Source organism: Aythya ferina (genome assembly GCF_964211825.1).
Source record: "Aythya ferina genome assembly, chromosome: 4".
Lineage (NCBI taxonomy): Eukaryota > Metazoa > Chordata > Aves > Anseriformes > Anatidae > Aythya > Aythya ferina.
In genome coordinates, this window is record NC_140300.1 from 73,913,301 (window position 1) to 73,937,853 (window position 24,553).

Below are 24,553 nucleotides of genomic sequence, written 5' to 3' on the forward strand. Positions count from 1 at the left end.
TTCGTAGTGAAGGTGTCCCTCAGGTCTCCCCTGGCTGCATGTGCTCCCCAAAAGCAGATCTCCTCCGGGCAGGCCTGCAGGGAGCTGTGCAGGCTGATCCCGTGCTGCCTGCCCTGGATGGGGAGAGCTTGTGCAGTCTTATTGGGACTGTGGAAAAGAATGGGAAATAAGTCCCTGCCAGCCTTGCCTGGGCCTTGGCTAATTACGTGCTGCTGGATTATCATTAGGGGAACCGTTCTGAGGGAAGTGCCCCGCTACCCTTAGGGAGGTGGGTGGCACTTGAGAGCTGGAGCCTTTGAAAAAGAACTAAAGAGGGGGCTGAGGATTTAGTTTTCTCCTCCCTGTACCTGCTGGTGTGGTAACAGGAGAATTAAAGCCCCGAGGATCTTGGTTGCTCAGGCTGACCTTTTGCTACCTACCTCATAAGAGCTCTTCTTGGGTGATCCTGGTGGAACGGGGGGCGGCCGAGACCAGAGCTGTGGCTGCAGGCGGAATTCAGCACAAGAGGGGCTTGGTGGCATCCTGACCCCCCTGACACAGTGTCACCCCTGGCACTTCAGGGCTTTTTGAGTGAGAGGCATCAGAGATCAAGTCCTGTCAGCACAGGAGGGTGGCTGCTATCTCATGTGTCACTCGTGATGCCCAGCCAGGGCACAATAGTTTATTTAAATAAAGATTGAGCACAGCAGGATATGTCAGTGCCACAAAGTTCCTGTTGCACCCATCCTGGGCAGCTAGCAAAAATGGGGCACTCCTGTGGTCCCCCAAATCCCTGCTGCCCTGTCAGATGTAGGAGGCTCACAGGAGCTCCCCCCTCAACAAGTCTCATTGGTGATTTAAAGGGTTTTCCCCCAAAATGCTCCTCCTGAGAGCATGCCAGTTCATCACGCTGTTGGTGGCTTGCCTGCTGGCCCCACAGGCTGGTGCCCTCCTTCAACCACCTCTACATACAAGCAGCACCCAAAGCAAAACCTGCAAGCAGCAGCTAGGGCAGGGGTGGTGCCTTTCCCTTCCACATCCCCATGAGGCGTGGGGGGTCCTCTCCCTCCTGTCGGGGATTTGGGACACGCAGTGGGAGCCAGGGCAGCCAGCAGGGCTCTCCTGGCACTGCTGTGCTGGAGCAAGTGGCAGTGCAGGAGTCGAGAGTGGGAACAAGCCCTTGGTGGTAAAATTAAATCACTGGCCAGTTAAATTGCCAAAAAGGGGGGCTGTTGGTAAAAGTAGGGGTTGCTATTGCCCTAGCAGCTTCTCACTTTACGAAGGAAGATGTGGCTGCTTGTAAAAACTGACCCATTCTGTGGTGTTTTGAGCTGCTAATAATGGACCTAATGCTGCGCTCATTGAATCAACACCCAACTCTCCATCACCTTCAGGATGAATAACTTGAGCTAATTAACGGCTTCAGACGCTCAAGCCATTAAATTGGGTCCTCTGCTGCTCAGGGCAGAGAGGAAAGTGTCCAGGAACCTCTCACTCCTCACTCCACAGCTATTTACTGTGTGGCTCGCCCGTCCTGTGTTCAGGCTTATCCATCTGCACATCGCGGACATGCTTTCTCCTGCCCGTCACAGAGGTGGTAGGAGGCTTAATTCATTGTTATTTGCAGAGTGTGCTGTGATTGCCAGCTGAAAGGCCGAGATTGATAGAGAAGTCCCGTGCAGTGACAGCAGCTTTGGTCTCTTGGAAATACGGGCTTTGCTAACAGTGCGTGGGGTAAAAGGGCGAGACTTCAGCCAAATCCATTGGTGTTTTGACTGTGTGTTTAATCTGACAGGGGACGAATGCAGCGGGAGAAAGAGCTGGGCAATTTGTTAGGGTTCAGTGAAGTGCTAACTAGGAGCAGATCTTGAGGGAGAACTAAAGCACCTGGAAATGCGTGGCATTGAAACCCCGCCCCGTGCACAGAGCTTGAGTTTCTTTCTTGACTGCTCTTGTGTTGTTGATTTTTTTAAGATTTGAAACTTCCGACTCAATTACAAATGAAGACTGAAGTAGGCTGAGGTGAATGGCTATAAGAACACACAGGAATCAGCAGTGCTGGCAAAACTGTGGCCATACACTGAGAATGGTCTCAAACCTCGCTGCTTGCAGAGGTTTCTGCAAAGGGGACCTTCCCAAGCCTGCAGGCTGCGTGTGGGACCCTCGCTTTATAAAGAGGGCAGGGAGAGTGGATTAAATCAATATTTCATTTATTTGGGCTTGTAATTCCTCTTACATCAGCTGCCGCCTAAAGATCTCTGCAACTCCCTACCCCTCCTCCCCGCCCTCATTTACTATGCACCAATAATTTCCCTTTGACGCGATCCTGCCAGCTCCCGTGCCAGATGGCCCCGGCGCTGAGCTGCTCCCTCTCTCGGGAGCGGGCCCCATTGTCAAGGCAAAGGAGGCATCAAGGCTTTGAACCCGGCACTGGGACCCAAACTTCAGCCCCGGTGCGAGGAAGAGCCACCCCGCTAATGCAGGGAACCATGCACACAGCACACCCTCCCACTCAGCGCCATTAAGCACGAGCCCTTCGCTGACGGCTGTTTTGCATTTTCCCCCCTGGTCCGTGTGTAGAAATCTCGTGCAGATTTAATTCGGGCACCACCTGATTCCACTTCCCAGGCGGGAGGCTCCCTTTGTGTCCCAAACTCAATTAGACATATGCATGGGGCATCGCGGACACAGATGTGAAAACAAAGTGTGCACGTACCTCGCTCCTGCTTTTCTCTTTCTCCCTCTCCACGCATGGGTGCACGTGAGGCCAGAAGTAAGGCGAGTGGACCTGCTAGCCTACCCTGGCTTGCTCCAAAAAGTGACGAGCCCAGTGGGCTGCTGGTGGTGCTCTGCCAGGCTGCTGCCTCTCAGGCACATCGTCTGGCAGGGTGAGGGCAGCACTCCATGTGCCAGCAGGACGTTTTTGGGAGGCGCTGAGGAATTTCGGAGCGGTGGGTGGAAGGTGAGGGTATGAATTTCTGGGTGTGCTGCTGGCAAGGCGGGAACGTAATTGCGAAGCTTGACACCGAACCGTGTTCCTGTGTGCCACACAGCGTGCAGCCCTGCCTTTCAGCAACAACAACAAAAAAGTAGCCGAGTTTCTCCCCCTGGCTTGACTTTTCTACATTTTGTGTCCATTTGGTTTTGGAGAGGGACACAAGAGGTTTCGGCATTGAGCGGAGAGTTAAATTATGCAGCTGCAAGACTGCCAAGCCCTTCAGAATAGGATGCTTCGTTTAGATTTTCCACAATGCTATTGAAGTGCTTATTTTCCTCCTGAAGAGACACAAACAGATGCAAACTTCTGTAAACACTTTAGAAATGAATTCAGTGAGTTTGGCCTCTCAGCAGTGCTCAATAGCTGACAGAAAAATGTCTAATTAGTGCAAGTGGAAATAATAGGGCCACTTGGATTCCTTCCATCCTCCTCCAAGTCTACTTTTCCTAGGGACTCAAAGGCCCTTTTGTTTGGTAGGTCACCCTCTCTCAGGCTTTTGTGCTCCGATCTATTAAAGGAAGAAGGGGAGGAAAAAAATAGATTAGGCGATGCTCTGTGCTTAAATATATGGCCTGTTCATGAGCATTTCGAATGGATAGTTTGCAGTGTCAGTTTACAGGTGCTTAGAGAGAGGGATTCCTCCATTGTTGACCAGCACAAGCAGCGCTGCACGCACGGAGCTCCAGGAATCCTTTTCAAGTGCCATCCTCTTAGAAAATCCAACTCTGGCTCAGAGGGAAAAAAAAAAAAAAAAAAAAAGGAAATTTGCACAAATCCGCCTCACTGAACTGCAAACAAGCTAGCAAGTGCTTGCAGCAGGCCTGTGCTGCAGCCCAGCGTTTGTGCTGCAGCTCGTAGGCTCTCCTCTAAATGGTTTGAAATGGGCTCTGCCCCGCACCTCGGAGGGCTACATACTTTAGAAACAAGTGAACATTTCTTGGTCAGGCTGCTGTGAAGAATTTAGGCTGGGAAGAAGCCAAGAAGGGTGCACAAGAAGCCTGGAGGGTGTTTGTGGTGGTCAGTGGACACTGGTGTCTCTGGCTCGGTGCTGTCAGGCCTGGGCCTTTACACAAGGAAGGCAAGGCAAGGAAACTGCTGCTGCAGAGATAAATGGGAGTCAGCTGCCCGACTCAATATTTAGTGGGGAATTGGACTGAGTTTTCTTGACAGTCACATTCTCTGATGGTGCTGTGGGGCCTGAACCTCCTGCTCCTGCACTGGTTTTGCTGCCATCAGCACAAGTACTGACTGATAAGAACGAGATGAGAAACGCATCCTTTTTATGAGGAGGCTTTGTATGGTTGAAGGTGTTTCCTGTTTTATTATCTCGCCTATTTTACTGTACCACTGGGTACTACTAGAGCATTGCCAGCTTCCAGGTGTTGCAGTGAGGCTGGGCACCAGAAGGCCTGGCTCTGTGGGCTGCCGACCTGAAGAAAATTGATCATCCAGGCGTCAGGGTGTGGAGCACCTCCTTGCTCCTTACTGACAGGAGTGCCAATCCCTATCCGCCACGGAAAGGGGTGTTTGGTGCTGTCCTGGCAGATGTTCCCAGGTCTTAGTGGACTTCAATGTCCATGGTGAGGCCAAGTGGCCTCCACATGGCTGTCTCACTGGCCTCCTGTCCACCTAACAGCATGCTGCCTGCAGAGCGCTGGGTGAGTCCTCGTGTCAGTGTGACGGCTCAGCAGCTGCAGGGATACAAAGAGAGTTCATGCGGGCTTAGAAATTATTAAAGATGACCTGCAAGGGAAAGGCATTGGACTCCTGCCCTGTTTGTTTGTTTGTGGTGCACAAAGGAGCATTTGATCCAGCCTTAAAGCTGCACTGATGCTGGTTGTTTGTAGCTGGGGCCTGGTCCCTCAGAGACATGCAGGTCCCCTGGGAATCCCCCATTTCCTGGGGGACTTCTGAGGAAGAGGAGGAAAAGGAAAGATGGGACTGAAACATAGTACTCATACTGAAGGTAGCAGGAGTACCAGCTAATCAACCGTAATAATCAGGCCCTGTGGACATTTGCATGTTCATGCATATTCAAGGAGGCCTGACTTTTTCCAGAAATGATTTGAAAAGGTGCTTTCTGAGCTGTGTGCATCTCGGTTTGCTTAATACGCAAGAAAGAGCGCTCAAGCCCTCTCTCTTATGTACGGCTTGAGCTCCATCTGGGACAACTGCTGAAGTGACCATTTCCAATCTCTTTCCAGACTAGTGTCCCTTTTGAACTAATTGTTATTACTGCTGTTAATCTGCTGGGTATAATTTAAATTCATTAACAGACCACCAAATTATGTGCTGCCAAATACTAAACACCAATTAGAAAGACAAAAAAAAAAAAAAAAAACAGGAATAATATCTGCAGATCAAACAGAACAAAGAGCTGGAACCTTGAACCTTCCAATGTTAGAACAAAAATATAAACTAAATTAGTCAAATTATAGGTTATAAGCCTAGCCCAATCAGTGCCCAATGTAAGAATGAAAATATAAACAAAATTAGTCAAATTATAGGTTATAAATCAAGTGCCACAAGGGCTTAGCCCCTTATATACATGGCTAGGATGATAGAGGTTACAAGTAAAAACTCTGAGACAGAACATGGCTAGCAAGTATTTGCTTCTTGTAATGTTTAGTAACTTCACAGGATCACAGAATCACAGAAATTCTAGGTTGGAAGAGACCTCAAGATCATCGAGTCCAACCTCTGACCTAACACTAGCAGTAAACCAAACCCACTAAACTAGCAGTAAACCAAACCCACTAAACCATATCCCTAAGCTCTACATCTAAACATCTTTTAAAGACTTCCAGGGATGATGACTCCACCACTTCCCTGGGCAGCCCGTTCCAATGTCTAACAACCCTTTCAGTAAAGAAGTTCTTCCTAACACCCAACCTAAAACTCCCCTGGTGCAACTTAAGCCCATTCCCCCTCGTCCTGTCACCAGGCACGTGGGAGAACAAACCAACCCCCACCTCACTACAGCCTCCCTTGAGGTACCTATAGAGAGCGATAAGGTCGCCCCTGAGCCTCCTCTTCTCCAGGCTGAACAAGCCCAGCTCCCTCAGCCGCTCCTCGTAGGACGTGTTCTCCAGGCCCCTCACCAGCTTCGTCGCCCTTCTCTGCACCCGCTCGAGCACCTCCATGTCCTTCTTGTAGTGAGGGGCCCAAAACTGAACACAGTACTCGAGGTGCAGCCTCACCAGAGCCGAGTACAGGGGGACGATCACCTCCCTAGCCCTGCTGGCCACACTGTTTCTTATGCAAGCCAGGATGCTGTTGGCCTTCTTGGCCACCTGAACTTCACTTGTTATGAGACTGTGCAGTTGCCTTACATGACTGAGGAAATTCAATTCATTTTCAAATGGTATATAGGCAGCTCTGTTAGGCAGGGAATTACTAAACAGAGCATTTTATTTAAACTGTTGACTACTTGCATTTCTTGAAGCAGGGGTACTGGTGTTCTTTTCAGGTTTATTTGAAGGCCTCCATCATGGCCAAGGACTGTGTGACGGCGGCTGCTGTTGTGTTCCTGATCGACCGGTTCCTGTACTGGATTGATGCCTCCAGCAAGCTCCTGAAGATTGCCAAGGGCCTGCACAAGCTGCAGCCCGCCACTCCGATCGGTCCTCAGGTGGTCATCCGCCAGGCTCGCCTCGCCGTCAATGCAGGTACAGGCTACCAGGGAGCCACCGCTCCATTTTCTCAGCTCAGGCCCAATTAGGAGCTACTTGACTTTGAAGAAGATACTGTGTCCCTTTCTGGGGATGACATGCTTATGGCCCCGGTGCCATCTTTTCAAACGTACAGCCCATTCCCAGCCCCCTTGAGCCCTCCCAGCTCTTCTCAGTAGCACAAAGGGGCTGGTATAAAGGGTGTCAGAGCCAAAAGCAGTAGAGAAAATTGTGAAAGGGTGTGGAAAATACTAATTGGAGCTTTTGTTCCTTAACAAATCTTCCCCGCTGGTTTCAAACAGGGATATCTGAATTGCTATACTTCTGACCAAGGGCCTTTAAGAAGTAAATGAGAGTCCTGGCATTTTCTCTGCACTGTCCCAGCTGCTTTTTTTTTTTTTTTTTTTTTTTTTTTTTTCAGTGGGACCACTTGACGATGCAGACGATGCAGCTTACAAACCCCTCTAGGATAAATCAATATATTTATTTCTTAAATGTCCATCCTTCCTATAATGTGGGCAACACCTGAAGAATTTATAATATTTCATCTTCCCACTGGGAAGGTGTATTCCCACTTGTTCTTGGGAGAAGACAAAGCCAAACAAACATGCTTTGAAAAAGACAATTGAGGAATATCTTAAGTACAGAGACCAGTCTGAGATTCCCAGCCTGTGGGGTGGCCAGCAGCTCAGTGCCTGCCCCAGTCTCATTGCCTCCACTCCTGCCCTGAGTCCCGCAGCAGCCCAACAAGTGGGAATGAGCAGAGTGAGAACAGTGTCTGGAGTCGTGTGCCAATGCTGCTGATCTTGTGCTAGCAGCTGGGTTGACTCTAAAACCAATGCACGGCCTTAACCTCCCTCCTAAAGGAGAGTTAACCATGGCTTTCTGAAGCAGGTGTCTAGCTAGAAATATTTGTCCCATTGGCATTTTTTTTTTTTGCAATACTTTTTATATCTACAAAATAGCTTGTATTACAGAGGTTCCTGCACACGAGGTAGCATCTAGCACTGCATACTTAACTGGTAAGTTTAGGCTAATTTCAAACACAATAAGAACACTGGGAAGAGAAGTAAAATTTGCCAGGGCTTTCACTGTTGAATATTTTTGTTCACTTCATACCACAAGGTATATTTTTGTATTCATTATCTATCTTTGTTTTGTTTTATCAGGTAAACTCTTAAAAGCTGAATATATCCTAAGCAGCCTTATTAATGACAACGGAGCAACAGGTGCATATATATTTATTTTCCAATTTTACAATTACTATTTTTTTGGTACTAATTTTGACAGTCACACAAATTTCAAATACAGCCAGTCTGACCTCTGTAACAACTCCTTACATCATGTTTCTCTCTTCATCACCATTCTCTGCTAAAATGTGGAAGCTGAAACCTTGTTTTGAAACTTCTACAATTCATCTTTGTATGTCTTCACTTGAGAGGAAAAATATTCTGGACTGACAGCCTTTCTACTAATTTCTCTATCTGGAGAATTTTAAAATGTATCCCAATTTCAAGCAATTGACTGATTGGTGAAACAAAATAAAGACAACCCCCCAGTCGCCAAGAAAACCAAATTTGTTGAGTAATGCTTATCCTCCACATTCACACTGATCTTGTGAACAAAATTAAAACTTTAACCTCACCCTGCAAAAGACTATAGTGCACTTACTTACAATATTTAGGAGTTGAGAAAAAAAAGAGAGCAAATTCTTCATCTTAAAGCACTTTCTTCAATTACTGGATAGACAAGCAAAACTGTAAAATGGGAACTTTCCTTAATGTGCAATGATACTTTTAGAAATGTCTTCTTTTTCCTTCTTGTCAAATGACTATACCGCTGGCCATGTGACTTGTTTCAGATCTGGAGGGATGTGTAGAAACAGTAAGAATTCACACATTTTGTCAGACGTTCAAAATCAGTATTTAATTACGGGTTTGAGACAAATATATTTTAGGTTTTCAAACCTGTTAACTATTTGCTTAGCCTTCAGAGTTTATATAGTCTTGCTTTGCCTACAACCATTAAAAAAAAAAAAAAAAAAAAAAAAAAAAAAAAGTCCGTTCTGGTTTTTAGTGTTCTGTTTTTGCGTGAAACTGAAATTCTTATACAAGAAGGGTCCTTACTCAAGACGGCTTTAAACAAAATACCAGATATCACTGTTAAAGTAGCAATGGCTCTGCATTTCATCTCTGATGAGATTGTGTTATTATTTTCAGATTATTTTCATAATATTTAATGATAATGCTTAGTTAATGTTGAAGATGTGTTGTTTAACAGGTACTTTGTGCTAAGAGTTGCAGTGAAATGGTCATATTAGGAAAGCTTAGTGGTTTCATTTTTTATTATAATGAGACAGTCAATATAGATTTGATAATGAAACGCTTCGTTTAACTTTGTATAATCGTGCTGTTTTAATGCAAAAACTTTTGTTTTAATCTTCATGATACACTGATATCTGAAAACATATTTTGCCAATGATTCAAAGTATTTTGTTCTGTGTGTGTACCAGTGATGACACGGATAACCATGTTAATCCTTTCGAATGCTTGTTAGTGCAACTCTGTATAATCTTTATACACAGTGACTTTTTGTTGCTTCACAGAAGACAGGAACCTTTTGCTTTTTATGTTGTTCTTATGCTCTGCGTAGCTGTCATTCAAGCTACATGCTCATATAGCTGTCTGCTTATATTCCTTGCTTCACTGACACTTTATCATCTCTCTGGCTGCAAGGCCTGACTCAAACCAGCTGAATTCAATGGAGAGATTTCTGGCAATTTGACAGGATTTAGGTTCTTCTCAGAGGCCTAAAATGATGGCAGCATTTTTTCATTCTCTACTGAAATTTTCAACTCTTTTTTTCAGGTACCTGGCAGTATGCTAATGAAAGTGATAGGATCCTTGTTCAGTCAGTCTGTTTACAAATCAGAGGACAGATTCTGCAAAAGCTTGGTATGGCTTTTTTCTGTAATTATCTATTCAAGGTTTCTCCCTTTTTTTTTTTTCTTTATAGTCAGGATTTGCAATAATGCATTTGTCATATGTCAGAATTTTAGCTTGTGTGAAACGTCTGCCTGACATCCATAACACAGCCACAGAAGATGAGCTATGCACACGTCTGTTTGAAGAAGCAAGGACCTAGAGCCATGTACCAAGCAATCACATTTTAAGAATTACCATCTTATTATTAATTTAACCAGAAGCCAAGGAGCATCCTGCAATATTGTTTCACTCTTCTGCTAACACTTTTCCCAATTTCACTGTTCCCAAAAGCATGCAGTAGCTTAACATGGGTACATCACGGCGGTTTCTTCTGTCAATATAAGGTGATCCCTAGCATTCAGAACGATGGACTTCTGTACTCCAGGCTTGGTACTTGGGGCCAGCAGCCTTAATTTTACACTTTTGCCATAACCTTTCATCTTCAGCAACTGTTGAAATGAGGTCTTTTATGAACATAAAATGTGTGTTTATACACAGCCAGAAGCTAAAAGAAACTAATGTTCACTGTCACCAAAGCAAAATATGCCATGACGTGGTTTTATACTGTTTCCAGGGCTGCTAACTCAAGAAGATGTAAAATAATCTCTGCCTATTTGAAGCCATCGGTAGCAGTAATCTGCTTAGTGACTATTTCTCTGGTTTATTTTAGGGATGTGGTATGAGGCGGCAGAGTTGATTTGGGCTTCAGTTGTAGGATATTTCAAACTTCCTCTACCAGATAAAAAGGTAGGATCTCCTTTTCACTGTGGATAGCCTTGCCAATCTAATAAGCATTCCAGATTAGCTTTTGTTGACCTCAGTCCTGTCTTTTAGAAATAAAGTTTCAATTATGCATCTCAGACACGGTTAACATTAAGGATGAATATTCCAGTTGGTCTGTGTAGCACATTGTTTGTTTCCGCATGCATGCACAGACTTACAGACACCTTTTTCCTGCAGGGAAATGGAATGATAGTTTTCATTAGTGATAAAGTGATTTCAAAGTGATGGTTTTCATTAAGCAGAATTGTCTGAAGTGAGCCATCACCTAGGATGTCACAGGTGTCTCTGACAAGGACAAACTAATCCCAGAACACAAGCATAGATTTGGGTTTCTTGGTTTGGTTTTCTTGTTTGTTTTTTTTTTTTAGCATTTCTGTTTGCTGAAATGTTCTCAAGCTGCCCTACACTATCTGTTGTGAGTGGTGTATGTCCCCTGGCCCTGCAACATCTGAACGCCTTGCAGCAGCTAATATATCTGTCTTTAACACTTTTGTGAGGCATGGTTGCACTAATCTTCCCGCTGCCAATGAAGCAACAGTCATACCATGTGTCCGTAGCTAAACAGGAATGTGAACCTAAGTCTTGCAAGTCCTGGGGTGATTCTTTAATAATTTTTGTAATTGTATTCCAGCATAGGATATACCAAAAAAACAGACCTCATCACCTCTGCTCTCCCATACTTAAAAGCTTGAATTGAATCTCAGAACATCCCTATGAGACCAAAGACGTGTAGTGAATTTTGCAGAAAGTGTACAGATACTTCCTGGCATTCTCAACTATTCAGCTGGGCAGGCCCTTAGCTATCAGGTGTAAATCAAAAGTTCAGGAAAGAGACTTTGCTTTCATTGTCACAAAGAGCAGCCTGGAAAAATATCTAAGAAAAATGCAGTGCTATTGAAGTTGCTGTTGAAGGCAAGAGCTAGAGGTTATCAGAATAACTGCCACTCACAGAAACTCATCAGGGTCCAGCATTTTCTGCAAGTTAAAGTTAATAAAACCCTACCAAGATGACCTGAGTTTCTCAGCAGTATTTCTCTTTGGATCCTTTTTGGTTCATTTCGTTGGATTTTCAGTGTGGGTTGTGTTGTTTGTTTGTTTTCTGGTTTGCCATATATAGAAACTAAGTAACTGTAAGAACTAAAGTTCTAAATACATGGGAAAAAAACTGCCATCATTTTCCATTTCTTTTTCAGGGAATTGCTACCTCCTTGGGTATTATAGCTGATATCTTTTCTTCCATGAATGAGAAGGATTATACACGTTTTAAAACCAATGCTGAGATTGACCTGGTAAGACGTGGTTTAGTAATAGTGTGTGCAGATTCTTCAGAAAAATTGTATGTCATTGTCCCAGATTCACTCACATTTTGTCCACCCTCCAGTTCCTCTCCTAAGCTGAGAGGGCTGAAGAAAATTCTATCGCTCCCATTGATAAAGTTCATTAGCACCTAGATGGAAAAATGCTTTGCTCCAGGAAAAAAGAAACAGTAAAAATATTTAATGAGGGTATATGTGTGTGTATGTGTAATACACAGATGATTTACAGAGCCCCAAACTGACACATCTATGGTAAACATGAGCAAAAAGGCTCTTTCAGAAATACGGTCGGCTGTTGTTGTGTAAGATTTGATGCCCTACTCTGTCAAGATTCAAAGGCATCAGAAGCCTCAGGGAATCTACAAATCCCAATGGACTCAGATGACCAAATCCCAAGCTGCCTACCTCCAGTCTAACAGGGTTGCCTGCCAGGTAGACACTTCTCTTTGAAAAGAGAGCCTTTAAAATGAGGTTTCCCCTTGTGCTTTTTTCTGTTTCACCAGAGCCTTCTCCGGGAGTTCAACCATCGCTTACTATCAGCTGCTGAAGCCTGCAAACTGGCGGCAGCCTACAGCCAGTATACCCCACTGTTTGTGCTCACAGCAGTGGTAAGTATTAGTCCTCATTCTGGAAGTACTGTGTGTATAAAAGAAGAGTCCAGGCTACTAAATTTGGCTGTAATCTAGCTTCCAAGCATCATACTGTACGATATGCTCCTATCTGTGTTGTGGGTGTAACGATACATGTTACTCTGGACTCCAGTCTGAAGCTAAGCAGATGGGAAGAAAGCAGTATCTGTCTGCAGAGCGAGGATGGGCTTTCGAGCCCACCTGAGAGTGTTGCTTCTCCTGTAAATAAAGATGAATTTCAAAGGAGAAAGAGCAAGATTGTTTCCTAAGAGAAACACAGCAGCAGGCAGTTAGGGCCAGCATTTTCTTCCAGTTGTAAAAGGGAAAGAAACACATTTTTTCCTCCTTTCATTTAGTTGAGACAGAGGTGCTGTTTTTTAATTCCTTGATTCCTCTTTTGTCCTCTCCCAGAACATCCGTGGGGTGTGTTTGCTGTCCTATAGTCACTCCAAGGACTGCCCCCCCGAAAGAAGAAAGTTCTACTTGTCCGAAGCCAAAGAATCCTTCGAGATCGGCCTCCTCACCAAGAACGAAAACGGTCCTGTCACCAGCAAGCAGGAGCTCCATAGCTTTATTAAAGCTGCTTTCTGCCTCACAACTGTGCATCGATGGCTCTATGGGGACAGTGAGAAGCTCCATGAGGTGAGTCAGCTCTGTAAGGAAGCCATGGGAAAACTGCACGCGTACAGCACTTCACTTGCAGAAGAGGAAGAGAAAGGAGTGCTTGCCAAGGAGATCATGTCTCTGATTGCGTCTGTTAAGAAGCACTTGCAAGTGGAAAGCTTTCCTAATTCTGATGCCAGGTCTTACATTCCAGACAGCTACAAAAGCGCAGTGCAAAAACCTATCCTGCAAGGGGAGGCCAACTTTGAGAAGATCCTTGCCAAGCATTCTCAGCATCATCTGTCAGTGTGTGAAGTGTTTAAAAATACTTGCAGGATCCATAATACCACACCAGGAGAAATGCACACAGGAGCTTGTGTCACAACCTTAAAAACAGAAACCAAAAACATAGACACTGTGTGCACCACTGAAGAAGCAGCATGCCAGAGGAAAGGTGCTGGCAAAATGGCCAATACGCAAAAAGCAGAAAGTAGCTCAGAGAGACTCAGTGGCCAAACAAGAAACAAATACATCGCCCCTGATGTGATCAATATTTCCTTTGAAGAGGAGACTGAACCATTTGAAATAGTAATAAATGATGGAAACAGTGCTTTCGGCAGATGGCAAAACAGGAGCCAAACCACCACCTCAGAGAACTCGTGGTGCAAGCTGTCGCCGTCAAGTTACTCCTCCAGCTGGGAGGAACTGAGCTGTAACAGCAGCCAAGAGCCTCACAGGGAAGGGCAGCAGCAGCAGAAGGGCTCAGCGGAGGAGCACTGCTGCACAACAGAATCTGCCGAATACGACCAAGCAGCTCGGCTGCACTTGCTGCCTCCAAGAGCCCATCGGCCTTCTCCTCGAGAGCTCCCGCGTGGCTCGGTGGGGTCTCCTCACGCTCCCCCGGCCAGAAGGCCTGGGCAGGGCAGCTGCAGCACCACGGACAGCGGGCTCGGCCCAAGGCAGACACCCAAATCCCGCTCGGCCTGGGTGGAGTCGGCGGGAGGAACCGGGGGCAGAGGTGAGGGTCCCTCGTCTGAGCACAGCCCCGCCACAAATGGGGTGGCTGATGCGGAGTCTACGGGCACCGAGCCAGAAATGGCCAGCGAGGCCCCTGTGGGTAACTGGCTGGGGAAATCTCCAGCTGTGGCCGCAAACAGGTCTCACAAAATGGTTGCTGTCGACCCCCAGGCAGAAACGGTAGATGACACCGAATTTGATTTCATCAGTATTGGAGACCTGGTAAACAATTATCCCACAGCGGCCGGTCCACATCAGCCAGCTCCGGGTGCACCAACAGCTTTACCCTCAGGGGGAAAGATGTCCAAAGTCAACTACTTTGACTGCGGTACTACTGAAGAAGAAGAAGAAAAGCCTCAGGACAGGGTGAGCAGCCAGAGGCCATCTCTGAGTCCATGGCACAACTCAGCTCAGAAGCCCAAGTGTTCCCCTGAAGGTCCATTTCTGAACCCAAGGGGAAATGGTCTCGCCTTTACACCTGGGAGAACAAAGGAAGAAGTCCTTGATGCTCGAATTCTGAGGGATAATGACTACGTGCAGCTTCTGGCAGGAGTAGAGCATAACTGGCTTGTCCAGAGACTGACGCCTACTGGAATTTTTAAGCCTAAACAGCTTCATAAAGCATACTGTAAGTTTCCACACAGCAACAAGCATTTTCTTGCAGTGATAGCTACTCTCATAGAAAACAGCCTTGACTCAGGCTTTTTAACATCATGTTTTAGTCATCACTTACCAGGATTTTTTTGTTCTTTGGTGAATTTTTGTACCAAAAAAAAAAAAAAAAAAAAAAAAAGCAATAGAAGAACACTCCCTTGAAACTTTTTCTTGTATTCCTACCTACCCATTTGCACAACAGTGACAGCTTCATGGAGATGGGCTCCATCTCCATGCCCACTCAGTCCCTCCTGCTTTATCCATTCATGCAATAGGTAACTCAGGCTACTTGGTTCCCTGTGCTGGTTTGTTGAGTCTATTTTACCCCTCTCACTTAAGCCCATTTAAGTTCAATATTTCATCCCTTTGAACTGCATGTATGTATTTGAGATAACGATTATAAAGTTTATCATAAATAACAGTTCAATTTATTTGCTGAATCTTAATTTGTGGAACTTTGTTCAATATACTAGGAAATATATAATTTAGGAGCAACATCTCTATAGGATGCCTCATTGCGCTCATTAAGTGCAATCTACTGGGGGATCAGCCCATCTTGCTTGTTTCAAGCCTGTTTAGATATTTTTGTCCTTGATGTAGAACATCTATCTCTGCACCTCAGTGCCACTTAGCACATAGTTTTTTGCAGAGTACTTTACTTTCAGAGGAGCCTGGATAGCTTATATCTCCTAGATGATGGTATATCACCCCTCAGCTCAGTCTTAGAGCAATCTTGTGGAATTGTCCAGACCACCTGTTGTGTCTTCTTTTTGTAGCAGCTCTTCTTTTGAAATACTCAAAGAAATCAGGCCTCTGGACAGGCCAGGAAACAGCTGTATTCATCGGGGACTACCTGAACGTGGCAAAGGAAGGCAAACAGAGAAATGCATTTTGGATACACTTCCTGCACCAGGAAGAAAGCCTGGGAAGGTATTGACCAAACCAATTTTTGAAGCAAAATGAATATCAATTCTACTTCTGTGTAAATATGAATGAAAACTGCCTGGTACGATTAATCTTATACCTGTGATTCAGCTAGTCCAGTGACTTATTGGAAAATAGCTTTTATCAGGTATTTTCAGAAGATAATACAGGTTTTTTATCTGGGCAACTACAGAAATAGCAGTTGCAGTGGCAGAAGATTGTTCCTTTATTCTGTTTCTGTTAGTTTATGTTTGGTTAGATTTTGGCTGGTTTTCTATAGCAAGACTGTTTTATTGCTTTTCTAAATCTCTTGGGCATTTTGTCAATCTTTAGTAGGGTAAATCTTCTTATCACCCATTTAGCTCTCTAATTTTGACCTTTTGGGAACAAAAAAGCTACTTTACTGTTGTCTTACAGCAGCCATGTTAGTGTCTATCTGCTCATGACAGGTCTTAGGCCCAAACTCACCTCCATCTGTTCTGAGATAATCTGATGGGAGATTAAATGACACTGCCTTTTTATATGACCTCTAGCCTTGCATTAGAGAATTCCTATTTCTGATCTTCCCTAACACACAAACAAAACATCTGTAATTCAAAATTAACTTTTTTCTTTTTTTTTTTTTAAGACAGTTTTTCCCCACATAAGCAGTAATAAACCTGACAGAGATTCCAGAGTAGGCCCTTTCATTAATCAAGCCCATCTATTCTTACTTAATGGGTAGGCAAAGCAGCACTTCATGTTGCTGAAGAGGGTAGAAGCACAGAGTGGCATTAGCACCTCAGAGACAGACCAAACTTTTTGCTTGATTTCATCTTCCTGTGGAGACACCAGCAATTGTTCTGTTTGTAAGCCAAGACAGACAGGCTTACACCTGCTGCGGTCTGAAAGAAGGAACCCTAGGTTAATGTGATGCTGGGCCCGAGAGGCTACCCTAGCTGGCACAATGCTACACTTCCATGTACCCAGACTCCAGCCTAGAATCACTTTGCAACAAGCTCATTATTAACACACAGTGAAGGAGCAACAATGCCTGTAGGCAGAGAAGTTTTTCAGTCACTTTTAATTTTGACAATGGGTTTACACAATGGATCCTTTTGATCTGAAAGCGAAGTTAAAAAGACATATATGTTTCACATCAGGAAAGCTCTGCTGGCTGCTAATCACAGATTTTGGATTGTTATTAGAAGTATCTTATGAATTCTTATGGGTTAAGAACAGTAGTTTAAGTACCTCTGAGTCAGATCTCCCTTCAGAGTCAAGAAGAGTTGACTTTAAACATTCCATTGCTATGAAACCCTCATCCCAGGATTTGGTTGATTTTTACAGCATTTTATTCCTGTAAGAGCTTTGGGAGAAAAAAAGAAAACCAAAAAAAAAAAAAAAAAACAAAAAAAAAACTTTATGGTTTGATGTTTGTGTACGGTAATGATGTTTGTGTACCAGAAGTAGAGCTTCCTGAGTACAGTCTGCTGCAAACCTGGCTACACCAAAGGTTGTTTTTTCTTTTGTTTTGTTTGTTTTGTTTTGTTTTGTTTTGTTTTTCTTGTTTAGGTATGTTGGGAAAGAATATAAAGAAGAAAAGGGACTTCTTCATCATTTCAGTGATGTGGAACGACAAATGACTGCTCAGTACTATGTGACGGAATTCAACAAGAGGCTGTATGAGCAAAAGGTCCCTACCCAAATCTTTTATATCCCATCTGCAGTACTTCTGGTAAGAGCTGTCTTCAAAGCAATAGCACGGAATTGATGGGAAGTGGGTCATAAGTCAGTTTGACTTTAAATTACTCGTAGGTAGGCCGCCTGTAGGTGATGTGCTGTAATTCATGTGATCTTACCTGGTAGGTGTACTTGATTGTTCAGGACAGTAGACATCCTTCAAACGGCTATCACAGAAAAGCTCTTTTCCTCAATAACAACCCCTTATCACAGCAATTCTTATTAGTTATTAGTTCCTATTAGGAGAGGAATAGGTCACTATATAAAGAAGTGGCCCACCTCAGAGAGAGGAATGGGGCCTGCCTAAGCAGAAGTGCTCTCCCTCTCACCGTCTGCTCCTTTTCCAATTGTCCCTGGCAAAGAACCAGCTCCGCCACATCTCTGTGTGGTCTGTGCTCTGTAAGGAGAAGGAAATGCCCATGCACCCCCTGAAGGTGAGCTCACACTGATGGTGAGGAAAGACTAGTGGAAACAGCAGGGCTTTGAGCTTCAGCAGGACCACAGGTCCATCAGGCACCTCTCACTGGGGACCATTCTGCCCCTACATCCCAACAGTTCAGCCTCAGACATTGCCTGCTGGGAGAGGCAAGAACCAAGTGGCCGAGAGCTGGCTGGGATGTGGAGAGTTATCCGAGCAAGCCTAGGGGGAAGGCACAGCAAAGTCATGAGAGTTTATTTTGTCAGGAGTGGGCTGAAAAAAACAAGAAGCCTGAAGTAAGAAGTTTTGAAGAAAAAGCAGTTTGGGGTTAGTCTTTAAACAGCAACAAACAGCAACTAAAATACCCACAACTCAACTGAAGAGCAGCCACATTAGATCAGGGAAGATGGCTATTTGTCCACGCGGTTTCAAACACACAGAGTTTGAGGAGGCTGCGTTCAACACACTCTTAGGGCACACCTCGGGATCATACTAGCCTTCTGTGTTTCAGAAGTGTAGCCAGGACAGCTGTTGCTGCTCTTACTACCCTCTCTGCTCTGCGAGATGTCTGCAAGGGCAGCAAAGCCACGGACAAGCAAAGCCACAGCCCTGCTGTGGCAGCACCCAGTCTGAGTGCTTAGAGGCAGGAGCCACATCTGTGTGATCTGGCACGGAGGTTAAACCAGACATCCAGCCCTCCAGGGGAAAGTTACAGGTCTTTTCCAAGTTCTTATGCTTAACTTTCAGCTGGACTTGTGTTTCAGATACGGAGAGCTAAGTAGCCTGCCTTTCCCTGCCTGCTACAGAGCTGAGTTCACTGTTATTAGTGTGTGTATGAATTCACAATATTAGTATGAGTATGACAGCATGATGTGTATATTACTGTGTCTGCAAGCCATTCTGGCAGTAGGTCTGGCTCTATGCCACTTGCTAATAAGGCCTAATGAGAACCTGGCACCAGCACTTACTAGTCTCTGAAGACAGAAATTACTTTAAAAAAAAAAAAAGCAACAACAACAACAAAAACTACAACAATGACAACAAAAAAAAAAAAATCACCCAGTGGTTATTTGCACATTGAAGAAGGACCAGGTGCAAGTTTATTCAAATCTTTTCATCTTTCTTGCTTGTTCTTTAGACGGTCTCCTGAAAGAAGTTCCTCACTTGCTGAACAAACTAGATATTTTTATAGAATTTGTTGCTTGGTTTGGCCTGCCAGACTGGCTTTGTGTTGGTGCCATCGTTGCTCTCGTGAAATGTGAGCTCTAAGCAGCCTGTGTTTTGAATCAGCAGTGGGTTAATACGGGGGATATTTCCATCCACCTTATGACAGAAAGTTCTAGGAGGAAAATGCAAACATTCCCTTAGAGGAGCTTTAGCATTCTTGCTTTCACATCTCTGCTTGGATGACTGTCGCTGAAACTCTCTTTTCAGATACTGGAAAACAGAACAATAAAAGGATGTGTGAGCGTGGAGCCCTACATCCTGGGGGAGTTTGTGAAGCTGTCCAATAACACAAAGGTGGTAAAGAACGAGTACAAAGCCACAGAGTATGGCCTGGCCTATGGCCACTTCTCCTACGAGTACTCCAATGGAACAGACGTCGTTGTTGACCTGCAAGGTTTGTATTGCAGTGAACTCCCTTTATTGCACATCCCCTCAAGCAGCAGAATATGCTGTACGAGGACATAGCCTCTCTAAACAACGTAAGGTGAGGGAGGTACGTGCAGGTGTGCTTCTGCTGTGAGCAGTGCTTTTCTCCTCTGCTGTGTCACAGCAAGAGCAGAGAAGCTGCATGCTCCCCAGAGTGCCACAGGAGCTGTCTGCACCCAATTAGGCTAAAGCCAGGCTGCGAGGATGTGTCCTGTGGAAACACCTGAAGAAGAACCACTAAAATAGCGGGTTCTGTCACACTTCCTCCTTCCCAAAATTGACAAGCCTAAAATAATTCCCTGTTTAGTTAATGAAGAACTAATCTCTTTGGTTAAAAGCCAAGGGTACAACCTTTCAGAATCAACCTTCATCACACGGGTGTCTCTGGGATGTCCAAGCAATATTCATTCAGTACCTCCTGGGGCTTCATTCTGCTTTTGCTGACACAGGGGTAAACCAGGAATCACTGAACTGACATGAGCAGAGTGTGGGCTGTACCTGGGTGGGATAGCACAAGGGCCGTGATGCTTGGTAAAAAAAAAAGATGTATCCTTTTTTCTGCAGGCTGGGTGACAGGGAACGGGAAAGGCCTCATCTACCTCACAGACCCACAGATTCATTCTGTTAATAGCAAAGATGTTTCACGCTCTAACTTCGGGAAGAGAGGGATTTATTACTTCTTCAATAACCAACATGTGGAGTGCAATGAAATCTGTCGTTGCCTTTCTTTAACGAGACCCTCAGTAGAGCCGCCAATGTAGACTCACACAGGAGAACCAAGCAGAAGATGACCCATAAGATGGGCAGTATCTTATCCTACACATTTCTAGGAGCATGTTGTCTTTGTGAGAACAGAGGCCCTGAGATGACGTGAGTCTGGTCAGCCATTACCTGCATCATTTTGGGAAAGTCCTGGTCCATGCATCCCAGCTGGTATTACCATGTTACCATCTTGTGTACCATCTGAAACGCTTGTTCTTATAGCCATCTGTCAGACTTTGCAGAAGACTGTAAGAGGAGGCAGAAAGCAGCCTCCAAAATTCAGCTAGAGGTGTGTTACAAGACTATATAAACATCCAGTGCATCAGCAGACCCAGTGAGGGCAACAGGCACCATCTGCTCTTCGGAAATGGAGTAGGAAACAGAGCGAGACAGAAGCAGAGACTTGTGTTTCAACCATCTGTAAAATGCACAGAAAGTTGTATAAATGCTTCCGGGAACAAATGGTGATGTTTCGGGTTGTTAAAAAATAAAAGCACAATTTCTTTCAGAGGGGTATGTATGTAAAGGTGTGACCACACAACATTTAAATAGAAGGAAATATGGTTTTAACTGCAGCAGCCAAAAGAGTCTGCTGTTCTTCAAGGAGAAAAATACTGGTATTGAGCCAGGAAAAACTATACATGAATAATTTAGGCCTGCTACATTTAAGAAACTCTTGGGAGAGAGTGGAATATTTCTCACTTAAGAACAGCACGTCTCTTCTGACTGTAACGAAACTGTGAACACCGTAAGTTTTGTGAATGATTCTGTGACTAATTCCCACAAAAAAAAAATCTCTCCGGGCACGAATGCGGACCCTAGTACAAAGGAGTGCTTCCAGGGGGAGGCCAGCATCGAATCAGCACTGGCACGGGCACAGGGTGAGCAGCCTCGGTGCCCGCTTGGGTTCCTCCTAGAGGAGAACAGCTCCTCCCTCTGAGCTGTACACCCTTACTCAGCACACCCTTAGCTCAGTACAAGCTGCAGGAAGACTCCCAGTTACCACAAGATCCTCCAGCACAAAATCCAGTTGTCACCACCCACAGGAGCTCCGTCCAGGGCTTATTCCTTGCAAACCTGTTTTGGCATGGCTGGCCCATCAGACTGTGGTTCAATGCATCCAAGGGCAGTGCACAGCCCTGGCTCTATGGCTACGTGAGCTAGTTTGCTGTGTGAGCTAGGCACTCACAGGTACAGCTCACATCAGCTATTCAGAGCAGGTGCTGGGGCTTTAAGGGGTTGCCTGTGAGTGAAAGAGGTGTCCTCTAAGTGGTATCTTTACACACTGCCCCTATCAACAGCCCACACCAAGACCTTATCCTCTCACCTGGGCTAGAGGCAGTTGCAGCTTTCTGCATTTTATGAAACAATCTTTTGTGGGATTGTATTTTGTTGTCTTGTGTTGTTTTGTTTTATTTTAAACTAAAACCTGACGTTCATTCAGGTGACCTCCTTGGACACTCACGAGCCACCACCTGGGGAACTGGTAAGTGCGAAATGCAGAGTTATTTTTTCCTGCACAGGCTGCTTAGGTGGTAAGAATCAAACCTGACAGCACGGTCAGGGAATGTGTACACTGCAGAGGGCATATTTTTGCACATAGAGGCTGCATCTGCTTTTCTATTCCACTGGAGAGCAAAAGAGATCTTCGACTCTTTTGGCACACCTCTCCCGGTGTTATTGTCCTAACTGGGAGGCCGAAAGCTACTTTTGTGAAATTTCAAGAAAGAGGTGTGCATATTCCCCTTAGTTCCACATCTGGCAGGAATAGCAGGACTGGACTGAACACTGGCTGCTGCTCAGGAACCCACCTCTCTAGCCGAAATAAAATATGACGAGACTTTGGTGTTACTCTTCAAAGACTATGCCAAGGCATCCAGAGTGTGTGCATGTGCAGTCATCCATGTACTAGGGGATTCTTCATCTGAAAAATGGTACGTAGCTTCCCTGCTACATCCAAGGTCACTAGCTCCCTCCACTGAAAATGCTCTCTTCTCTTCTCCTCTAAACCCAGAGGTTCCCTGCCCCATGGCCCGAGGGCTAGGACTGCTTATTTTGGGAGATTTGTGTCGTGAGAAAGGGAACACAGCATTAAATTTCCAAAAAGATGGGTCCCCAGCACCACGGCGTTAGCTTTAACAAAACCATAAGCTTTTGTTTCTGCAACTGGCAGAGATTTTTAGGCTTTTGTTGCCACTTTTTAGCAATGCTATTGTTTTCTACGTGGTTTGTGCCGAGTTGTTTGGAAAGATGCCCTATCACTGTGCTGAACAATTAGAGCTAGGTGTAAAGAGTGAGAAGCAAGAGAGAAAAAAAAAAAATTAAATCTCTTTATTATGGTGCATAAACCTTCAGTGCTGGGGAGCTGGGCAGCTGCACAGGAAGAAAAATGCATTCAAAAATATAATGCTAGTGTGAATAATCCTTTCTCGAATGCTGCTTGCAGACTGCTTCAGCTTTGTCAGGTGAACTTGAACTGGGCCATCAGATTTGCTGTCGTTCCCATTGCACACTGTCTATCACCCCGGGGCATTCACCATCTTGACTGTTGTTAAAAGGCAGCGAACAATCCATCATTGAGCCCGGGAGTCACTCGCTCATAGAAAAGTAAAATCGGCATGTGACGGTACACTCAGCCCCAGTGTTTCGCAGATTAAAGTGATACATGAAAACTCACGTGTTACTGGGAAGATTAAGCCAGTTATCTTGTTCTGCAGCCAATAAAGGGCTGCCTTGTCTGCGGCAGGAGGGGAACGCTGGCTTTAACCAAGTGACAGAAATTGTGCATACGGAGCTTCGTGCAGCCGCAAAGCAGAGCTCTAAACTGCCAAGGGGAAACAAAGATGGTCAGCAAGATTTTGGGAATTAACCAGCAGCAGCGATGCTGCGTTAAAGCCTTTTCCTTCTCTATAGAGACAATTAAAAACAAAACAAAACCTCCCTAACAATCCCTGCAGAACAAAGTGTCCTTGCGCACTGTCAACAGCCAGCCCCGCGACGCCTGTTGTAAAGTGTGTGTGGTTTAGAGACCTGCAAAAAGCAACGCCTTTTCCAGCCTCTGCTGCTTGTTTGACCAAAGAAAATGTGTTTAGATATGCTTTTGAATAAATTCTTGTGTGGGGAATCTTAATATCTGGAGTACTTCCTAATATAGGGTATTAGCATTTAGCAGCTGGTTTCTTTTGTTGCTTTATGTAAGACATTTTCCCACCCCAGCTAAACGTACGGCTACTGACAGATCTTTGAATGAGCAATTCAGGGAAGTCAATGTCGAGTGTCAGCCTGCACAGTTCCCACCTAAAGCCAGCACCGTAACATTTAGCCTGGTAGCTTCCATTGGTCGCAAGCTCCGCAGGCTTGGGCTCGTGTTTGGAGCTCTCAGAGCTTTGCTCAGCGCCCTGCCATTAGCCGGTGCTTGAGCACTGAGCTTGCCTTAATAATGACGTGTCCACACATATCCAACAGCCTTTGGGCAGCCATAGCACGTACGTGGCCTGAAACACACAGAAATTGGGCTGTGGGTTGATGCGGTGTATGGTACAAACGGGGGGCTAATGGGGGAACTAAGCAGCTGACTCGGAGCACTTAATCTTTTGGCTGGAAGCATCAGCTTAGAGCTACTGGACAAAAAAGTCTCCTTCCTGCTATTTCCTCTGGCTTCAGAAGAAAGTCATGTGAACCAACCAAGATTTCCATTGTTTTGTGTTATTTGTTGTTTTGTTTTATTTTTATTTTTCATGGGCATTCAGTCTTGTATTACTTGCTACCCAATGTGCTTTTTAGTTTTTTTTTTTAATCACACCACACTCTCAAGTGTGAGGCGAGAGCCACAAATTAGGAAGCAGTCACCTCATGGTCTCTACGAAATGAGAGAAGCTGCGCTGCATCAGAGCAGTGAAATATTGTCATTAGCTGTAGGGGCATAAAGCCTGCAGGACTTACATTCACCTGGTAAAAGCAGTAAGCCAAGCACAAAAGCTTTCTGCTGCTGACAGCGTGGCAATGAGCTCTTTCCCGAGCTTTGGGGAAGGTGTTTGGTGAAGGAAGTTTGTGCTGTTAGAAGTCCCTCTGCGAGCACCCAGGCGAAAGACAGAGGCCTCGCGTGCTTTGCTGCACGCACTCTTGCATAAAAATCAGTCAATTAGAGACTGAAAGGGAACATGTTCAACAACCGAAGCCTATTATAGCCGGGCACGAGGAGCGCAGGCAGAACTGGGGCATCATCAGGCCTTGGCAGAGGGCGCGAGGCAGGCGACATGCCGCGCTGACACCTGCATCCTCACCCAGACCAGGCCCGGGAGATTCAGTGGGTGGGAGAAGCCAGCACAAGCACCCAGGGGGACCCAGGCTTTCCCCCCTCCGCTGCCAGGCTGAAGCTCAAGCAACCGTGCTGGACACGGGAGGCACGGGGCTGCTGCCTGCCCCACGCGGGCCGTCACG

At 45.3% G+C, this 24,553-nt stretch overlaps 1 protein-coding gene across 3 annotated transcripts in view; it reads left to right on the forward strand.

Annotated features, from left to right (window-relative positions):
- ALPK1 (alpha kinase 1) overlaps nt 1-20,623 on the forward strand; it is a 40,692-nt gene extending 20,069 nt beyond the window's left edge. For all 3 annotated transcript variants that reach the window (XM_084516999.1, XM_084516997.1, XM_084516998.1), the window contains 11 exons: nt 6,447-6,645; nt 7,818-7,877; nt 9,516-9,602; nt 10,303-10,379; nt 11,609-11,704; nt 12,235-12,339; nt 12,772-14,608; nt 15,411-15,564; nt 17,113-17,275; nt 19,133-19,319; nt 19,916-20,623. In XM_084516999.1, coding sequence (XP_084373125.1) covers nt 6,447-6,645; nt 7,818-7,877; nt 9,516-9,602; nt 10,303-10,379; nt 11,609-11,704; nt 12,235-12,339; nt 12,772-14,608; nt 15,411-15,564; nt 17,113-17,275; nt 19,133-19,319; nt 19,916-20,112 — 3,162 coding nt within the window. In that variant the 3' untranslated portion in view covers nt 20,113-20,623. The remainder of the gene's footprint in view (nt 1-6,446; nt 6,646-7,817; nt 7,878-9,515; nt 9,603-10,302; nt 10,380-11,608; nt 11,705-12,234; nt 12,340-12,771; nt 14,609-15,410; nt 15,565-17,112; nt 17,276-19,132; nt 19,320-19,915) is intronic.
- Nucleotides 20,624-24,553: the final 3,930 nt, after the last annotated feature.